The 22,131-nt window shown below is 34.1% G+C and overlaps 3 protein-coding genes across 3 annotated transcripts; 1 reads left to right on the top strand and 2 right to left on the bottom strand.

The window, feature by feature from the left end:
• The first annotated feature begins 187 nt into the window (after nt 1–187).
• LOC124542892 (staphylococcal nuclease domain-containing protein 1) lies at nt 188–6,629 on the top strand. The gene is made up of 10 exons (XM_047120799.1): nt 188–348; nt 665–786; nt 2,086–2,389; nt 2,477–2,647; nt 2,745–2,970; nt 3,055–3,271; nt 3,429–3,632; nt 3,707–4,685; nt 4,892–5,131; nt 5,275–6,629. Exons 1-10 carry the CDS (start codon nt 298–300, stop codon nt 5,446–5,448), a joined length of 2,688 nt encoding a protein of 895 aa, XP_046976755.1. The 5' UTR covers nt 188–297; the 3' UTR covers nt 5,449–6,629.
• A 4,247-nt stretch (nt 6,630–10,876) lies between these two features.
• LOC124542845 lies at nt 10,877–13,110 on the bottom strand. The gene is made up of 6 exons (XM_047120728.1): nt 13,044–13,110; nt 12,905–12,947; nt 11,898–12,030; nt 11,530–11,708; nt 11,406–11,443; nt 10,877–11,123 (listed from the first exon to the last, which is right to left on the bottom strand). The coding sequence occupies exons 1-6, from the start codon at nt 13,108–13,110 to the stop codon at nt 10,921–10,923; spliced, it is 663 nt and encodes a 220-aa protein (XP_046976684.1). The 3' UTR covers nt 10,877–10,920.
• Nucleotides 13,111–17,847: 4,737 nt separating this feature from the next.
• Nucleotides 17,848–21,580, bottom strand: LOC124542842 (proton-coupled amino acid transporter-like protein CG1139). The gene is made up of 8 exons (XM_047120724.1): nt 21,532–21,580; nt 21,401–21,458; nt 20,959–21,109; nt 20,664–20,870; nt 20,160–20,435; nt 19,897–20,075; nt 19,652–19,824; nt 17,848–18,120 (listed from the first exon to the last, which is right to left on the bottom strand). Exons 1-8 carry the CDS (start codon nt 21,578–21,580, stop codon nt 17,873–17,875), a joined length of 1,341 nt encoding a protein of 446 aa, XP_046976680.1. The 3' UTR covers nt 17,848–17,872.
• Between the last annotated feature and the right edge of the window lie 551 nt (nt 21,581–22,131).

The raw sequence follows: 22,131 nt of genomic DNA, 5'->3' as shown, positions 1-22,131 counted from the left end.
AAATAGTCTAAAAGCGATTTATCGTTATAATTAAATGAAAGGTACAAAAATAAATACAATTATTTGTATAATTTACTATAGTTAGGCAAAATAATATTCATAAATTAATTAATTGGTAATATTATACTATCCACTGAGTGAAAGTAATTTTCTAGTTATTGAACTGTTGTCTCTCATTTTCCGTATAGGTAACACTGGCGCCTCGCCACGTTTCGCCAGCCCTGGAAGAAGCTCAGTCGTCAGTGATTTTTATGTTCTTAATCCTTTACCACGTTGCCTAAATAATTTGTTTTAAAAATGAGTGCAACAGCACCCACCCCTGCTTATAAAATTGGAATAGTGAAGCAGGTAATTCATTTAATTTCTTCTTTTCCTATATATTAGAATAGGTGTACTAATATTCGCGATACCTCGTGCCCGTATCGTTTGCCCTGTTGGCACCGCGTCCACAATTTTCAACATAACATTGATCGATTTTTCACTGTAGGTACTTGATTTTCTTTATAAGTGTAAACATATTGAAATTAATGTTCAAGCTAATGTTATGTGATGAAACATATCGTTTGTAATAGGAATAGGAAAAATCCCGTAAAAAGTGAATCTAATTAGCAGTTCACTTACAGGACCAATTTCTGATTTTGACTCATTTCTCTATATTGCTTAGGTACTGTCGGGAGATACCATTATTATCAGGAAACAGCCACAAGGAGGACCACCGCCGGAGAAAGTGATCGCTCTCTCTGGCATCACTGCACCGAAACTAGCTCGTCAAAGAACTGCCAACAAGTAAGTTCTTAATTAGCCCTCTAAGCATTCTATTATATTATTTAGCGTTTATATGTACGAAAACAGTAAACGAACACTTCAGTTAGAAATTATACAATAAGTACCATAAAAATTCGGCCAGATTGCATTCTTCAAACCAAAGTGAATGGATAGGTGATGTGTCCATGGTTCCTTATGTTTGTGAAAACTTGAAAAAGCTATTTTCAAACATTATAGTCAAAAAAAATCATATCCATTCATTGATAAATAATACTATACTATAAAAACACTGCCTACATAAATATGACTTCTTACTTTTTTCAAATATTTTGTGACATATATATGTGAAAGAACTATTATTTTGGTACATAAATCATTAAAAATAAACAACTTTTTATTTTGATTGACTCAAAACAGAATTAAACTTGAAAATAGTAAAGCACAGCGATATTTTTTATAAGATAAAAATAAATTCTTCATCACACTATGCTGATAGTCTAATAGGTAATGAAACCAATCATAATTAAGAGCATAAATTATGATTGGTTAAATTATAATTACTCCTTTTGATTTTAATTATTCAAACTGGTGTCGTTAAGACACACTGCATATGCTCTCAGCATTCTTTCTACCATTTCATTTGCATGATTTTATTAATTTTTGTGTAATGACATTGTAATCATTGTTTGCAGTAATTCAAAGCATATTAATTACCAAATAATGTAGAAAATCCTAGTAGTTCTTTAAAGTATTTAATAAATATAATATAACCTAAAAATACATAGCTACAATACTCACCACAGTATATTTAAAAATATGCATTGATTTCAAGTGTGTCATGAAATCATTAATTTTGCTCCTATTAATAATCTATTTCATATTTAGTTCAATTGCAATTGCTATTTTTATGGCAGCCAAGCGAATTTGCATAGCGAAGACTACAATTTTAAAATTTAAAAAAATATGTAATTTTTTAAACTATAAAACATACAGTATAGATTCTAGACAAATATATTTAGCATTTATTTGAATGGATCTATTATGGCCAACTGGTTGAAATACAGAAAACTTAATTTAAGATCGTAGGTTTAAACTTGAGCTAGCACATCTAATTTTCATTCATTTTTATGCATCCATCTTCTGCTCAGCAGTGTCGAAAAAAATGCAAAGATTGTGTGGTAATTTTCTGCCTCAGAAGCCTTGGCCATCTGTAATACAATAACATTCAAATACATACTATTATTTTATATAGTTTTATAACTGCTTTGCATTGCATAATAATTTGTATATTTGGTAAACTAAATGTAACCAAATTTGCAGTGACACGGAAACAAAGGATGAGCCGTTTGCATGGGAAGCTCGAGAGTTCCTTAGGAAGAAATTGGTAGGAAAGGAGGTTATTTTCACTGCAGAAAAACCTCCTAACTCTGCTACTAGAGAATATGGATCTGTGTGGGCAGGAAAGGATCCCACAAAGAGTGAAAACATGACCGAGTCTCTGTTAGCTGAAGGTCTTGTGAAAGTGAGAGAAGGAGGTCGTAACATTCCTCAACTAAAAAGACTTGTTGAGATTGAAGAAGTAGCTAGATCTCAAGGTAAAGGAATTTGGGGGTCCGATCTGCAGGTATTTATAAATTTCTTTTTATGTTTATTGTTATATTTAATGAGGGAGATTTTTTAACTAATTTTTTATTTATTTTTTTACAATCAGAGTCATGTTCGTGACATCAAGTGGAGTGTTGAAAATCCCAAACAATTTGTGAATAAATTTAATGGACAGCCAGTGAAAGCCATCATTGAATATGTCAGAGATGGCTCCACTGTCAGGCTTTGTTTGCTGCCTGACTATACACCAATTACCTTGATGCTCTCAGGGATTCGAGTAAGTAAAATTTCCAAAATTCAAACAAATATCATAAGTTCTGGCTTTGTTGTTATATAAATAAGAAACTGATTTAATTAATTTTTAATATAATTAGTGCCCTGCTGTGAAACAAGATGGTGATTCCGAACCCTATGCAGAAGAGGCCCGATTCTTCCTTGAATCAAAATTACTTCAAAAAGATGTCGAAGTAATTCTAGAGTCCGTCAACAACAACAACTTAGTGGGTACAATCCTGCACCCTCAAGGCAATATTGCTGAGGCTCTATTGAAACAAGGATTTGCAAGATGTGTTGACTGGTCTATTGCAGTGATGAAATCAGGTATGAAATAACATTCTATTGTATAATCAGTATAAAACTTCTAGTGAGGAAATATTTTTTACAAAATTTTATTTTGTTACACAGGTGCGTCGACTTTGAGAGCAGCTGAACGTTCAGCCAAGGAAGCTAAACTACGTATCTGGACTAATTATGTCAGTAACGCTCCTGTTATTGCTGCTAAGGACAAAGAATTTACAGCTACTGTTATGGAAGTCGTTAATGGAGATGCTCTTGTAGTAAAACTGCCTACTAATGTCCAAAAGAAAATTTTCTTAGCCAGCATTAGGCCACCTCGTGAAAAGTAAGACATTTATGATTACTAATTCTTGTAAAAACTGTTAAACATGTGTATATATAATTCACACCAATATATTTCAAATTGACTGCATGAATTTTATATATATAATTAGTCTATTCTTATTCTATTATCTAACTTATCTAACTTATTTTATTATTAGGAACAGTCCAGATGAAGAAGGTAAGCAATCACCCAGGCCCAAAGGCTTCAAGCCTCTGTATGATATTCCATGGATGTATGAAGCACGTGAATTTCTAAGGAAAAAGTTGATTGGTAAAAAAGTCAATGTAACGGTTGACTATATTCAGCCTGCTAAAGACAATTTCCCTGAAAAAACATGCTGCACTGTTATGGCAGGCTCAACGTAAGTATTATCAAAATGGAATGAAATATTTGAAGTAATACAGTAACACCACAACTATCTACTTTTTGTTACAGTAACATTGCGGAAGCTTTAGTAAGCAAAGGATATGCAACTGTGGTTAGATACAGAAATGACAATGATCAGAGAAGCTCTCATTATGATAAATTGCTTGAAGCTGAATTAAAAGCACAAAAAAGCGTTATAGGCATTCATGCTAAAAAAGATATCCCAACTCATCGTATACAAGATACAAGCGGTGACTCTGCAATGGCCAAAAAATTCTTCCCATTTTTGAAACGAGCTCAAAAGACAGAAGCTGTTGTGGAATTTGTTGCTAGTGGATCTCGTATGAGACTTTACATACCGAAAGAATCAGTCCTTGTCACATTCTTACTGGCAGGAATTAACTGCCCAAGAGGTGCACGCCCAGCCATAGGAGGCGGTGGAATGCAAGAGGCAGAGCCTTTCGGCAATGAAGCTCTGCAGTTTACAAAAGAAAAATGCCTTCAACGTGACGTTAATGTTACAATTGAAGAAATGGACAAAGCTGGCAACTTCATTGGTTGGCTTTGGATAGACAATGAGAATTTATCTATATCTCTTGTAGAGCATGGTCTCGCCTCAATGCATCACACTGCTGAAACATCTGAATACGCTCGGACTATTAAGAGTGCAGAAGAAAATGCTATGAAAAAACGCATTGGTCTATGGAAAGATTTTGTAGAAGTTGAAAAAGAGATTGAGAAAGAACGTTCTGCTCCTATACAGGACCGTGTCGTTAAATACGAGAAAGTCGTCGTTACTGAAATTACAAATGAAGGCATTTTCTATGCTCAAAACATGGAGCTAGGTAACAAGCTAGAATCTTTGATGGACAAGATACATCAAGAGTTTAAAACAAATGCTCCTCTTCCGGGATCATATGTGCCAAGGAAGGGACAAATATGTGCTGCTCGCTTTACATTGGACGATCAATGGTACCGGGCTAAAATTGAGAAGATTACAGAAGATAAAATGGCTCAAATCTTCTACATTGACTATGGAAATAGAGAGGTGACAGTCATTTGTAATTACATAATTTTACAAAATTACAAATTACTTACCAGCTATATATTTATTACAATTAATAATACTAGTGTTAAAAAATATATATATCATAATATAACTAGTAAATGTTAAGCTACAGGGAGGCATTACTTTTTGTTTAGTTATGTATATTATGTTATTTATGAGTCATTAATAATATATTTTATGCACAGGTTGTTAGTCCAACGCGACTAGCTCCGTTGCCGCCGGGTACAGAGCGGGAGCCGCCTTATGCAACCGAGTACACTCTAGCGGGCGTCAAGTTCCCAACCGATAATGATGACCGGCACGAGGCAGTGCGTGCCTTTTCTTCGGATGCGCTGAATAAGAAGCTGTTGCTTAACATGGAAATTCGTGGTTCTCCAGCGGCTGTAACCCTTGTTGATCCCACTACTAATGCTGATATTGGCAAGGTATGTATCTGAATATTTCGTGCTTTGTTCATCATGATCCAATAATGGCCCTGGTTGTTTAACTGACTTGAAAGGCTCTTTTTTTTTGTTGTTATTATCTTTTAAAAATTGACAAACATTTAAACAACAAATATTTTTATTAGAACCTGATCAGGGAGGGCTTGGTATTGATGGAGAACACGCATGAGTATCGCCTTAGCATCATGCTGGCCGAGTACCGCGCCGCGCAAGATCACGCCAAGATCTCGCGCCTGAACCTGTGGCGGCACGGAGACATCACCGACGACGACGCGGTCGAGTTCGGCGCGCGTCGCTAGCGCGAACTTCTCCGGTACGATGCTACCCTTTCGCCTTCGCATACACTCTACTGTGCGACATGCATGGCGCCACATATTGAGAAGGTCATCTTTACCGTCATCTTAGAGTTTCTGTAAAGGCAGCAGCAATACAACGTACCAACCAATTTTGAACTAATAAACATTATGATATTCGTGTTATTATCCTTCCGTACCTTTTGGACTGCCTTCCCAAAAATCAATTACTGTCTTTAAATAATCGATTATGATCAATTTTAAAATGTGAATGTTAAGTGTTTAAAAGGACAAATATAATATTAAAAGCGGTGTCTATGGTAGACTCTCCTTCACTGTGCTCTCCGTTGACGCGCGATCGTGTAGGTATTCTTTGCTCGTGCTCACAGTGCATCGGTACGAAATACGACAGCGTGGAACCGATCGAGTGGCAACTTCAAACCCTTCCATACCTATTCTAATACAATAATCACTTTAGATATTGTCTACATATTTTTATATTTCGCTAAGATAAACTGAATTATTAAATATAAATAGTGAATTATACATAGATTATGATTATGATAGAGGCAAGGACTATTTAAGACTTGTCGATATTTAATTAATAAAATCATATTATCGTATACAAATTGATGGAATAAATGTTAGATTAATAAAATTTCAATTGTTATTTCACTATTTATTTACAATGCATACTTTACTGTTGTTCTGATGTGACTTGATATTTTATCTGTAATAATTATGTTGTAATGAATTAGTTGCTTCCAATGTTTGCGTGTTACGATGTCGATCTCTGTCTTATTTCTGTTGTTGCATATATCTTACTAGATTGTATATTTTGTATCTGTCTAAGATTCATTCAAAATATTATAGTGGTAAAAACAATGTGTAATGTTAGCTAAGTGTGAATTTTATCTAAAGTAATATAATATGGGAAGTCTGAGTGTAGTGGTTTTGTATAAGATTTTTTTACTTCATTATTGTTTTATATTTTACTGAATACTTGTTCTATACAATGTAAGTTAGACTTTTCGTACTTACGAGTATATTGTTTTTTAAACCTACCTCTCTTCCCGAAATGTTTTTGTACTCCACATTACAAATTTCATTGACTCCTCTAAGAGTACCACACGGTGCGTGGATTGTTAATTAAACTCGGTATATTGAAATAAATATTTTAGGAAACATTTATTATTTATTCCTCCCCGAGACATTAAATATATAACACGGAATACGTACAAGTATTGTGCAAATTATGATTGAAATATATTTTGAACTGAATTCTAAAAATATGCCCAACCCAAAGTTAAAGTTAGCGTATGTATATTACATGTACAGTCGGGCTTAGAAAATGTTCGTGACATTAAGATCCATTTTCGTGTGCTCAGTACGAGCGATAATCTGCTTTACCGATTGAAAATGACATATTGCCTCGCAATGCTTTGACGTATAGATTCGATAGATACTAAGATTTTAAGACTAGGTTTAGGAATTAATTTGAAAGCTGACGAAGGTTTTCTTAATGTGACCGTACATCAGACTGACGCAACAACTTGAATTCAATGAAACTAAACATTCAAACTTTAATATATTGCAGTTGACGGTTTACAAAATATTTCTTACGCGGTAGTATTTTTATTCGATTCGTTTCGTTGCCAATAATGTATAGGCCTCACTTCCAATGCTTTTAGGATTAGGGAGCCCATCCGTCCTCACATTAAATATTTTTACATTTAATTTTATTGCGAGACAGAATACACGCATTATATTTAGTAATTATGACAAGCTAAAAGAAAAAACGGAAGACACAAAAAGTACTGCTGTATTTGTTGATGCTCAATATACAAGAAGGGAAAGGCATGGCGTGAAATTGCTTATACGCTATGTTGTCAATTGGAGACTCGAAATAATCATCTTGTTGATTCCGAATCGTTTTTGACAAATGGTAGCAGGCTCGAGTTGAGTCCACATAAAGTGTGAAACCTCGAGTAATAGTTCGTCAATTCCCTTTATTACGGTCGAAACACACGAAAACGGCACAAGACACGCAGGCAACAGTAATGACACACTTACTACCACGACGACGGCGCCTGCAAAACTGACAGTAACAATTTCTTAAAATATGATATTGCTAATTGCTTGTGCCGTGCATCGGCAGCGTTATTGGATAGCCTGCTTTAGTAACGTTCCAGGATAATACTAAACTATATTCTTTATTTCAACAGCACTAGCCGCATTGGATCCACCAAGCACCATTGGAGAAGTGGTTTGGAATTCACGCTAAAACTTGACCACAAACGAGAAGAGCCCTTGGCCCAGCTATGGGACATTTACTTTCTCTACTTTTTATTTCTACATCAAAAATAAACGACGCAAATAAACGTCTTTTATTCAAAATTATATCTTTGTTTCAATTGCAGTAAAATAAATAAAATAATTATAGTAATAGTGCAAGAACCTATATTAAAAGTATAAAACCTCTTTTTATTGGCCCACTGAATTGTGGATTCCATATGAACGAAATTATAATTCAACGGGGAAATGCTGCCAAGCTTTTTGCCACTATTCTACGCGGTTATGATTGGTATACACAACTGTTTTTAATTTGTCAATAATCAAGACAAAGCATAATATTATGTTTTTTTTTTAAATAATCTTTTTAACTAGATATAATAATATGACAATTAATTATAAAAGATTGTTATCTCTTCATAAATGATTTTGTTTATTTTTTATTTAATTACTTTCCTTAATTATATTACACCCTGGTCTTCGTAAAATCAAGACGATGACGATGTATAGAAGTAAAATAGATTATGTAATGAGAAACTCAGCTAGTTCGCTACTAATACCTACGTACTCAATAACTACTAAAAAGTACTCTATTAATCGCAAATATATGCGCTTCAAATATATACATTACTTACTAAATAAACATAATACGGTCTAAATTTTTGTACTTAATATGCTCTTTTTAAAACTTCGTTATGCTGTACCCGGTCGACTTAATTCTGGTATAGCCGGTAGACATCGATCAGGTGTAGTGTAGGTAACAGGTTGACCTTGTTCAGGTCGATTTCGTTTAGGTGTAACCGGTACCGGATGTAACATACGTGTACCGGTTATCTGAACGAAATCTACCAGTAATTCATTCGGATGCAACCGGTTGCCGCCATTCAAGTGTAACAGGTACCGAATGCAGAAGTGTAGGTACCTACACTTCTTTCAGCTGCATTCGGTTAGACTGTTAATAAAATATACCTTACCTTATTAAATACCTTAAAAAATATTTTTAATTAGATTATACGGCGAATGTCTCTTTTGGGAAAGTAAGTCTTACGTACCTATCTACTTTTACTTTTTTACACTTGCTATGCGGCAAGTTGTTTAAGTAATTACCGACAATAATCAAAACGGAAATTAATCTTGATTCGCCTGAACAAATAACTATAATTAGTTATTAGTTCAGCTCTTTTCGGGTACTAAAAGTTAAATCTTATATAGGTCACTGATCAAGCGCCAGGGCAAAATAAGCGCATGGCGCAGGACTACAATGATTGATTTATGTAATTCCTAGTGTATACGTTACAGTTAAAACCTATATTTAGTTAGAACAAGCGATCATTACTTAAAAATAGGTCATGATATATTTACTAAAACTAGTCCTAATTTCGCATTAGGACACGTGATAATAAAGCAATTAAAAGAGAGACATTACAAAATTATAAACAAAAAAATAGAAAATAACTCAATGGTATGAGAAAATAAGGGTAAAATAAGCATGGGGATAAATTTAGAATCGAATTACCTTAATTGTACGGAACATTAAATCTATTACAAGTAATAAAGTTTATGGGCCACGAAAGTTAGTAAAACAACGGACTGGCTTTAGGTACTAGAATATTCGCTATATGTTTAAGAAGGCGTGATTGGCAAACAGGAAATTCTGCAACAAAAACATCAACCTATGTAACTTGAAACGCAAAAAAAGTAGACACTCATATTAACAACTGAAACATTGAATATAATATGTATACACGCCTACGTCCATCTGACTACACCTACGATGATCCATACATTATGTACTCGTATATATGGACATGTCAGAGACGTAATTGATAGCCTGGTATATATTGCAAGTAACAACACATGAATACGATATCTAAGTCTATCGTAATATCCTGGGTGAAGATTTCACCTTTGGATTTGTGTTCGTATTCTATAAAGAAAGAAGTAATTTGGATTAAGTATATCAAATTAAAAATGTAACTTATATTTTAGGAGCTTGTTACACAAATATTACTTTTTTTTGCACTGCACACAAGACTATTGTTAAGAGAGTAACCTTAGCCTTCAATACGGTTTTATGACATTTGATTCTATATCATAATTTATATCACATTATTATTGCATATTATTAATATAGCAGGAGCTATTGAATTTACTTTATTATATACAATTATTAATTGATCAATAATTTGTAAAACTGTAATTAATATTATTTTATATGCCATAGCATTTAATACTGGCATGTAACACTATTTCTTATTTTAAATATTATTGAGCTGTCATTATAAAACAATTGGACTATAGCGTGGGGCATTCTAACAAAAGATAAAGAGATTGAAGGATCATAGTAAAACGATAATATTATTTTGGCCATCCCGAACTACTGAAATTACACTATATTTTTATATTTATTAGTTCTTGGATTTTATTAGTTCAATAAAACTTAAATCGTCAATTTTATTGGTTCGTACAGGCACCGCAAATTTTTCTAAGTTTAAATAATTAACCTCGTGCTCAACAACAACAGCCTGTAAATTCCCACTGCTGGGCTAAAGGCCTCCTCTACCTTTGAGGAGAAAGATTGGAACATATTCCACCACGCTGTTCCAATGCGGGTTGGTGGAATACACATGTGGCAGAATTTCTATGAAATTTGTCACATGCAGGTTTCCTCACGATGTTTTCCTTCACCGCTGAGCACGAGATGAATTATAAAGACAAATTAAGCACATGAATCAGCGGTGCTTGCCTGGGTTTGAACCCGCAATCATCGGTTAAGATGCACGCGTTCTAACCACTGGGCCATGTCCATGTTGTGAAATATCGCGACTCGAGGATTTCCTTCTCGTACAATTTGAATTTGATGATTGATCCACACCCAGAGTGTTGGTACAGTCGGAGAAAGTGTTGGTTGATAATTAGATGTGGCGTTTAATTGATATATCGGTTAATGTATAGATTTTTTATATCGAATAATAAATTACTTTTTTATTTGTTTATGCTTTACAATTATTAGAATTGCTTAATTAGTTCATAAATTTAATAACAGTATGTTTTGTCAATAATTAAAAATAAAATGCACACAAGAAAATGATTTTTATTTATTTATATTTTATTCGTACTTGTTCAATTTATTTGACTGATTTTTAAAGACACACCGTACACTCAAACTATCGTTGATCTCTAGGATCAAATCCTTGTTTCTATGGTTCCTAGATCTAGTTGGCGTGAAGATGGAACGTTTTGAGTTAAGTTTTTGGTCGTAAAATCACGACTGAGCCGTTCGATGTCTTGCAGTTGTCGAAGTTGGCGCAGAACGAGGCGAACGTGCGAGTCGCGAAGCAAACGTAAATCTTTAACCCATTTCTGTTCACGCTCCATACAACTTTCAGCTACGAGTATAATTATTATGAATTATATATCTGAGCGTATTAAATTATTATTATAGTACGACACAAAGTAGATGTAGCATCGGAAAATGCAATGGAATGAAAATAAAACCGATTACTGCCGATTTACACAACCAATATAAATAGCTCCCTATCGCGCCATTCGACGCTATTCGTCGCTATAGATTCACGCGTCAGAAAAAGCAAGAGTATGTAAATCGACGCGCCAAATTGACGAATATAATTGTGTGTCGTACTATAATTGACTATTATAAATATATATACCACTAGAACTGGAACTGATTCCCTCCTTATTCACGTGTCTGTAAATATGTCTTTAATTTAATATTAATAACAATTTTTAATCAAATTTAAATGGATAAGAAGAGTTTAAAGATAAAATGCATACCTGTCCATGGCAGCTATAGGGACAGTTTGTACGGCAACGCTTTGGCTCAGGACATGGACGGAGGAGCCTACGGATACGGTTTTAGCAGACGTGTGGGCCACAGCTTTACGAACAACCGAATTCAGCACCAAATGTAACATTTGTTGAGCTATTCTTTTAGCTTCGTCGTTCACTGTCTGCTATTAATAAATTATACAAATTACAAATATTAAGTTGTATTTAGTGATATATGTACATGTATGTTAGTATGGGATTTGAAATATGCTACCTCTAATCAAAAATGTGTTTTTAATCATACTAAACTATTTTCACCCACATATTATATTTTCTTTTTCCTGTAGCGTTCAAAACACTAGAGTCATACTAACTTTCGATTGCTGTGAAAAATCATTTTGTTCGTCTGATAAACTGGATATTGATAGAAGGTACAGCGGCGCGGATGGTGGGTATACGGAATAGTATGCAATGTTATTGCAAAAGGTAGGAATATTATTGCTGATCCTAAAAATAAAATTTGTTTAAGTATTTTGAGAAAATAATACATAATATAAAATATATTTTATTGTATATAATTAAAAAGTAGTAGAGTTGTATTTATTATTATGAGATTATCCTTGATTAGTTCCTTCCTCCCTCATCTTTCCTCGATAAGAAGAGGAGCTTAATGGCCGATATCGACACTTTTATAGGTTACTTTACGCTTTATGTTATAAAATATAATGTATATGTGTACTCGGCTTTGTGTAGGACGCAAAAGAGTAGCACTTGGTGTTGTTGTATTACGGTTGGAAATATTAGTTAGCCAGTGCAACTGTGCAAAGTGACACAGTGGTGACCACTTACCATCAGTGGACTGAAAGGCCCTTCCACATAAGTGTATCATAAACAAAACCAAACATACTATAGCGATTATGTAAACTATAACAAACAATTTGATATATTTTTATGCAAATATTACATAAAATAAATGAAAAATATAAAATAATATACATAATCGTTAATGCGCAATCGGTATTATCTTTTAAATTTATCAAAGTAATTGTTGACGATGAGATTAGTATACCAACTTTATAAATAAGACTTAATTATAAAACTGAGATAGTGAGTTCACGATTCAGTTGATTACAGCATTATAAAACCGATAAAACAAAGAAGAGATGCGCTGAAACTTAATTATACGTTCAGCAAAACTTCTCGATCGCAGTATGTATACACCTACTCTTCGGAATCTAGATAATTTTAACTTTTTTGTAATTTGTTCATCGCTAAATACTGCACTTGTTATAAAATTGTATAATTTTTATCTCAAGCTCTTGCTGAATTTGAAAAATAAATTATTATATCATATGTCTCTTACAAAACATAAAATAGTTACCGAATAGGGGCTGATCGAGAGCGCAGTGAAGGTGACTGGCTATCTAAAATAAGAAATTGTACTAAAAATTTTATAATAACAAATAATTGAGTAGGTATTATAGGAAGAAGGAAATATTTATATGTATGGATATGCGTACGGCTCTCGTAGTTCGGCATGCTGTGGCAACTGAACTGTCCCATATTCGTGTACACTGAAGCAGACATGCTGGCTTCTATCAACTTCAACGGTTTTACTTCGTTACTCTGCAGGTAGTCGGCGCAATAATATCGGCAGCTGTTAACATGTTTTTACGTAAGAGTTACTAAAAAGTTATTACTATTTTATTTCTAATAACAAAAGCATTTCTACTCTAATTGATTAAGAGTTAATTATTTTGAATGTGCATTAAAGATCTATATATATATATATATATTTTAGCCACTACAATACTGTAGAGTTATTAAAACTCATTACACAATAAATTTGTAATAATGCGAAGTTAAATGCAAGTTAATTTTACTAAATAATAACGGTTATGATACTTTCCATTACGTTTACGTTTCTATTACGTTCCGACTTTTAACATAGCTCGGAAAAATAAGCCCTAGGTTAATCGTGACTGAGCGACAATTCTACTTATTTATAAATAATAATATGACTCCATTATGATCCGAGTACGATACAACTACGACCGCACCGCAATTGAATCGTAGGTATAATTGAACGAGCAAACGGGTGAGCTGCAATGATTACGTTTCCAATCGATTGTGATCAACAGTCAATCTGTTAGTAGAATTGATGTCAAAGTAAGTTTACGCCTAAATTACCAAAGGTAAGTTTATGCCAAAATTACCAAAGGTAGGTAACTACGACTGAAGCTCATATCTATATAATATCATAAAATTGGAGTGTCTGCTTGTAATATTAAAATAACCGCTATTTACTAAATGCATATGAATACACGGTACAAAAGATTATTTCAGTTTTTGTCTTTCTATTTTTTCCAGCTTAACTCTTAGAACGACTGCACCGACGTGGCAGAAAGCTGATTTAATAAGGAGTAACTTAGGCTACAACAGTAACTTTTTTGTTATATACAAATGCGAATGAAGTCGCTGGCAACATAGTTATTATTAAAAACAACTAAAATCGCTCACTAGCTTTACGAACTTTTATTATAGCTACCTATATTCATAGTTCATACATTACAAATAGTTAAATAGTTGTCCTAAAAGGAAAAGCCTTAATAAATTTAATTTGTTAAGAGTTGACGTATATATTTTTTTACTGACCTTTACTGGGCAGAATCTAATTTTTTTCATAATTTGAACGGTTAAAAAGTAGATATAAATAATTATAAATATTGTCGTTTAATAAAATGTTTAAGTATTTAAAAGCAAAATCTTGAAGTACATAGGTAGTAATTACACTGATGACATTGATAATGTCAAAAGAATATGAAGATCTTTCAGAAAAAAAATATTACCTATACATACCTCTTTGTATCTTCTATTTGAATATTCAAATTTATAAGTATTATAATTATGTACCAATATTATTTACATGTTTTACAAATATCACGTAAAGTTAAGGTATTGTATAATCATGGTAAACTAGTTTTGTTAATCAACAACAGCAGCCTGTAAATTTCTCACTCCTGAGCTAAGGCTTCCTGTTCTTTTGAGGAGAAGGTTTGGAACATTTTCCATCACGCTGTTCCAATGCGGGTTGGTGGAATACAGATGTGGCGGAATTATTACATTAGACACATGCAGGTTACCTCACGATGTTTTCATTCACTGCCGAGCACGGGATGAATTATAAGCGCAAATTAAGCACATGAATATTCAGTGGTGCTTGCCTGGGTTTGAACCGGCAATCATCGGTTAAGATGCACGTGTTCTACTACTGGGCCATATCGGCCATATTAATCATTTCGAGTAAAAAATCGGTCTACAGCACAGAATACAGATTTTTCTATAAAAATAATTTAATAATATGTATTTTTAGCAATCAGAAGGAAAAATAGCTAATTTATTTAAAAATAATCTTAATTTTTAACAGTAATTCAAAATATTAAGAAATCACTAACAACCGTTTATTTCAGATATGACAAACACATAAATAAACACAAAAACACAGTTATAAATAAACGATCTTACTGCTAAGTAGTGAGAGTACCGACACTCTTACCGACCGACGACTGATGAGAATGTGACCTGCAGTCTTTTTTTTATGTGTGTTGTATTGCTGTTGGCCCTACTAGCCTTTACAGCGTCACCGGTCTTTCGGGCGAGAACTAATGTCCCCTGCCCTGAGGTTGAGCGCGGGGCTCGAGATTAAAACTAAATTCATAAATAACATCATACACGATATTGCTCCGTATATAGCAGTAATTTTTAACAAGAGTTTGGACACGGGTTCATTTCCTGACTTGTTAAAATGTAGTAAAGTCTTACCACTTTTTAAGAACGGAAATAGGAGCGATCCCAGTAATTACAGGCCTATTTCAATACTCCCATCTTTAAGTAAAATTTTCGAAAAAATTATTTTAAATCAACTTCTTATCCATTTTGGTACAAATACACTTACAATTTGGTTTTACAAGAGGTCGATCAACAACTGATGCGGGAATTGCGCTTCTTAAGCATATTTACGATGCTTGGGAGAAATCACAGAATGCTATTGGAGTATTCTGTGATTTATCTAAAGCATTTGATTGTGTAGAACACGAGACGCTTCTTTATAAGCTCAAATATTACGGCGTTAAAGGTAGGGCTCTTGATCTCATTGCTTCATACTTAAGTCAAAGAATTCAGCAAGTTTTCATTAATGGAATAAAGTCTACTGGATCTACGCTAAAAATGGGTGTTCCACAAGGTTCAATTTTGGGTCCCTTTCTATTCCTAGTATATATAAATGACCTTCCTTTCTTTGTTAAAGGTATTTGTGATATAGTATTGTTTGCTGACGATACTTCACTGATTTTTAAGGTTGACAGGAAAAAAACTGACTATGACGATGTGAACGGTGCCTTATCACAGATACAAGATTGGTTTAATGTAAATAATTTGGTTTTGAATACTCAAAAAACAAAATGTGTAGTTTTTACCCTACCCAATGTTAGGAAGCAAAATTATAATATATCTTTGAGCGGTGGCCCGCTTGATATAGCCGATACTACCGTGTTCTTGGGAATAGAATTGTATTCCAGACTTCAGTGGAGTCCCCATTCGTCTTCCCTAACAGGGAGACTCAGCTCCGCAGCATACGCGGTTCGAAAAGTTAGACAACTAACTGATATTGATACCGCTCGTTTAGTTTATTTAGGTTATTTTCACAGTATTATGTCATATGGCATATTACTTTGGGGTAACGCTGCAGACATTGAATCTGTCTTTATTTTACAAAAGAGAGCAATTCGGTTTATTTATAATCTTGGAGCTAGAGACTCTCTTCGGGATGTTTTTAACAGAGTAGGAATACTCACTGTTGCGTCGCAATATATTTACAACAATATCATGTATATTCACAGTAACATTGATAACTTTGATAAAATCAGTGATAAACATTGCATATGCACTAGAAGTAAGGATAAGCTTATAACGCCAAGTTTCCGACTCCGCAAAGTCAATAAATCTTTCTTGGGGCAAGGTATCCATTTCTATAATAAAATTCCACAGACATTTTTAACTTTGCCGTCTCGTAAATTCAAATCGTTCATAAAAAATACATTGGTGAAAAAGGCGTATTATTCGATACAAGATTTTGTAGATGATAAAAAAGCGTGGAATTAATACCTGTTGACTTCCAGGCAGGATATATTAATTTAATAATTGTATTAACTTAAAAATTAACTAACATGACTGTATTTTTTTAAATGTTGAAAAAGAGTAACTACTGAGTTTCTTGCCGGTTCTTCTCGGTAGAATCTACTTTCCGAACCGGTGGTAGCTTCACTTAATTGTTAAATGACGATTCAAAAGTGCTTGTAAAAGTCCACTTGAATAAAGTATACTTTGATTTTGATTTTGATTAAATCTAAGTTCGTCCTGACGGTGTCCCGTGTCTCCTATGAGATCGCACCTCGGCTCAGAACGAAATCGGTGGGGAGTGATTCTAACACTTGAGTGAATTTACTGCATTACTGGGTCGCATAACTGGGTCCTCGTTTCCGCCGGCGGAAACGCTGTGGTGTTTGGTGTGTAGTGTATTTTTCCCTACAAATGGTTTGTTTGCGATAGTGAGGCTATCGTCTGCGTCGTTCAGGACGTGCATAGGTCGCCTGAGTCTATTTGGAATATTACCTCTGCGAGAGGTGTATTGGCACGATTGAGCAATCAGCGGATTGCTGTGTTCCTTAGCTCTCTCAAAATACGCCGTCGATAGTACTTTGAGATGCTTCGCGATCGAATCGATGTCGAAGTCCTTATGGAGATCTAGGTTACGGATGTACCACGGCGAGTCCGTGGCAATGCGGAGAAATCTATTTTGGATGGCCTGCAATCTTTTGATTTGCGTCGCCTTGATATGTGCAAAGACAGGGCTCGCGTAGGTCATGATAGGACGAATGCAGGCTTTGTATAGTGTCGTCTTATTTCTAAGGGACATTTTACTCCGCCCGCATAACATCATATACAGTCTTCCTAGTACGACCAGCAGTCTATCGAGCGGTCGTTTTTATACGAGTCGGAAGGTACGCCAAATACCCGCAATAAGTTTGGCTTATAGTATATTATAAGGAAAAAATTGAATGAATTCCTATCGATTTGCAGCAGCTTTCGCAGAAAAAAAATTAAATATAATTATTTTGATATTAATTTTGACAATGGTTCCTAAAAAGTAGTCCATTCTCGGAACATTCAGACAACTCTTTAGTAAAAAGATCCTACAAGGTAGTTCAGTAGTTGATTTTTACGAAGAAAAATTAAAACAATTTTCGCTGTGTGACATTCATTTATTACAGACTAATTATAATAAAAATAATTATTCTTCGTCATGAGCAGCTGTAATCTCGAGTAGACTAGTATAGCACCCCGAGAAAAGGCACGTGAGCCCTATTAGTACGATAAATATGTCACGCACCAAACGATAGCGACACAATCCATAACCTATGGGGTACCAGACACATGCATCCATCAAACCAGGAAAAACCATCGCCAACAGTGTGAGACAGAGAGCGCCAAACAAAGCGATAAAGGGACCAAGCTTGGGTACCGCCACCGCTATCGACCCTGCGTACAAGTTAATAAGCCTTAAAATCTTAAACATTATCAACATGTTTACCAAATAAAGTAACTTAGGGTTACAGGTTAAGTCGACCGAAATCCTTTAAGAGAGGATAGATTCCATCATTCCTAACCGATTTGACTATGGAACCCCATATCCTAAACCTAACCCTTCTCAAGTTATTGGCATTTGAATTTATTTTATAAAAATTACAGATTTTTTGTCGATTGCCCCTTCATTTTTGTTTTGTGTCCCAATTTTGTATTCTTTTTGCTAGTTTTGAGTAGAGGGTTAGTTGCTTTATTATTTTAAGCTACAAAACTGCCAGTAACTATACCAAATAAGTCGTAGTAGACAGTCAATTGTTAAAAAAATAATTACATTTTAAAAAAATATTTTTTATTTGTAAGATATCTTTAAAAAAGTCTATGACAGATGTACTGCAGATGTGCTAAAAAATATCTACAGCTCTTCAGCTTTCCGATAAGGTATAATAACATAGGGTATTATTAGAATTCTTGGAAAAAATCTTAAAACAAAGACGCCCGAGTAACAAACGTTAAGCCGCTCGCAGCGCCTATCGTCCTGCAATGAGTGCGAGCGGGACATTTTTTAATGTAAATAGCTACGAGAGGGATAGGTAAAAACTATTTTGTTGTTATTGTGTGTGCTTTTTGGTAATTCCTTAATTCCTTATTCAGTCTGCTTACGAGATTCGTCCGTGGTAGATGCGATACATAGTGCTCTTGGTTTTTTACTCGATTTGGCTTGTTTTCTGGACCGTTTCTTCCTATTCGTGACTCTGCTTGTTAACTAGACCTTGATTTGTGCTTCTGATTTGGAATGGTCGAATATTGACTCATCAGTCCACAAGATTCTTCTAAATAACAACGGATCTTCTAAATCTGCGTTGAGCATAAATTTACAGAAGTCTAGTCTCCTCGCAGGATCTCCTTCTTTGATGATATGTACTGGCGTGTAGTGGTAGGAGTAGAGATCAGCAGTATGCATTGTAAACCACATTTTCCACATCTGCAGTACATCTGTCATAGACTTTTTTAAAGATATCTTACAAATAAAAAATATTTTTTTAAAATGTAATTATTTTTTTAACAATTGACTGTCTACTACGACTTATTTGGTATAGTTACTGGCAGTTTTGTAGCTTAAAATAATAAAGCAACTAACCCTCTACTCAAAACTAGCAAAAAGAATACAAAATTGGGACACAAAACAAAAATGAAGGGGCAATCGACAAAAAATCTGTAATTTTTATAAAATAAATTCAAATGCCAATAACTTGAGAAGGGTTAGGTTTAGGATATGGGGTTCCATAGTCAAATCGGTTAGGAATGATGGAATCTATCCTCTCTTAAAGGATTTCGGTCGACTTAACCTGTAACCCTGTATATAACTTTGTGAGAAATCGAACAAACAATATCTTGTAGATATGTAGTGATATAAAAACAATAATTTCATCTCGCAAAAGTTACGAAATAAAATTATTTAGATTTTTGTAAATAAAATCGATCTTACATGGTAAAATAACAAGCAGTATACGAAGCATATAATCGACACAATACACGTGCTTCCGTTGTCCTAACGCTTTTTTAATCTTTCTCCAGAGAATATTGTAGGCTACAAAATTCTGTAGTGGAAATGTTAGAAATATTGATATTGCAAAAATAATCTTCGCGACTTGCGCCTTTCTGCAAAATATTGTTATAATAAATTCCATTAGTTTTCATAGTGATTTAAAATAATATGTACAGTTTCCTTACTTTTCATTATGAGGTAAATTTAGCGTAATCGAAGCTTTTATATCATCACCGTATTTCAGATAACCGAAAATACCCATTAGTAAGTAAAGCGACATTATGACAGCCATGCCGATGTTAAATAGTCCAAATAATCCCACAAACCGTTTTGGGTTTTCCATGTTGTACTCTAATGCCAACACCTACACAAAAATAAAATAACATACCAGTTAGTCGCACCTATGTTACATAAGTTCCATTTAACTTTAAGATATAGGAAAACTTACTACTCCGACTGCTTCGAGTGCAAATAATGTAGTTCCGATAAAAAATGGAATTTCTTTATAATCTTTAAGCTGAAATTTTTCCTCATCAACTATAACGTCATCTTCGATAAGGTAGAAAAAAATTAGAATAAACCCAAATGCTGTAACTATATTTGAAATAGACGAGAAGGGTGTGAGTAACTTCAAATCTTTGACGAGACCCATGATCGTAAGAGGCACTATTAAAAAGCAGAGGTGATATCGTAATGACATTTCTTGTCCATAATAATCACAAACCTGTAAGAAACGTTTTATTGTTAAGCATTTTTTTAAATGTCCATAAAGCATACCTATTTAAAACTACACATCGATTATGTTGTCCTCGCGATTAATTTCCGCCATTCCCTAAGGAGTGTTACCAGCTGAGTATGAGTATTATAGAGAACAAGCGTTTGCGTAAGATAATTTGCACGCTCTCACTACGCCAGACACTGTACATAGTAATAATAAATATTAATTTGATACCTGCTTTATATTTTCCGCAACGAAAACGCAGTAAATACAACATATACCAAGTTGCCATAAAACAAGCACTGTATCGACGAAATAATAAAGAGCTCTTGCTGCCCAGCGCATGCAAGGTGGGCCATCTTTCAGCGCTAAAAACATCGATTTTGGATAGGCCATATAACCTCGCCTCCACTTTTTGCAGAGTCTGTACTGTGCTGCAATCTGAACAAACATTTAAAAATAAAACTAACCATAATCAATTACTACTTAACCAAAATAAGGAACGGAATGTCTTTTAATGTACACTCACAAGTAGCTGTACACAATACGTCGCGAAAGAGCCAATTAGAAGAATACCAAATATGCTGCCTATGATTCCTACTCTAGCAACTGCGTCGGCCATCGCTAACACGCCCGCACCTATACTTCCCTTCAGTAAGTGTATCATCGTGTCTGCATAGCTGTCAACAGACATAACACGTTAAAATAATATCTTAAAACTTTGCTGTTATTATTAGAAATATTTATTAGATTTGTTTGAAGTGTATATAGTGTTAAATAGTACTTGTATTGGGAAGTACGTTGAACGACGATAAACATCGTTATCTCATAAGATCTTTCCTATATGATGTTTTGTAACTTGAAATAAAATAAACTTTTAAAATTGATAATGGTAAGTTAGTGAAAGTCGTGGTAGTTAATCGCATGAGGCAATAGAAAAATAGTAATAGGTTTAAAAAGAAGACACTGACGACGTGGGCTTCTCTACTTTACGGTGTTCATGTGGATCGTAACACTCCGCTTCCTCTCCTGAAATGTTTACTTGTATCAATTGAAGTCATTTATTTTAAAAATATTTGACGGTTTATATTAAAAAAATTACCGCCTGTTATGTGGTCCACAATACCAGCCATAAACTCGTAAACAAACATTTTTGAATATGTTTCTTTACCTGCACTATTTCATGTTTAACGTGTTTAAATTAATAATATTTTGCTTTTCTGGCAAAAATTGGGCAAAATCGATGTTGTAAATATTTTTCTGTTAGCGTTGAAAAAAGTTAGAAAGGTGTCAAAGAGCTATCACAGACTATAACAATAATTTGCCATAGAATATTAGTCATAGTATCGTTAATGTTGGAATAGTTTCATTCTATCGAAAATTATAGAAATAATTTATTTTGGAGAGGAGGAGACGCATCCTTGGTCACTCTTATGTAGATTGGAACCATTCCACGTCCGCATCGCTGCCTTGAATGAAAAATTTGGCAGATATGTATAAGAAATCTCCCGTCGTATTCTTTTTTCAGAAATCCAATATTGTATATGTAGTAAAATGAAAATCTAGCATTGTTTTACAAATAAAAAAAAAAATTATCGAACTGTTGGTACCGAACCTCTCCACTCTTTTCCATGGAAGTTAAGTTCTTTCATGTGGAAGTATAAGTGAATGGGTTAAGTTTGAATCACATTACAACACTAAA

Source organism: Vanessa cardui, chromosome Z (genome assembly GCF_905220365.1).
Source record: "Vanessa cardui chromosome Z, ilVanCard2.1, whole genome shotgun sequence".
In the NCBI taxonomy this organism is placed as follows: domain Eukaryota; kingdom Metazoa; phylum Arthropoda; class Insecta; order Lepidoptera; family Nymphalidae; genus Vanessa; species Vanessa cardui.
The sequence above is the reverse complement of the archived record's forward strand: the minus strand, read 5'-3'. Positions and strand labels throughout refer to the sequence as shown.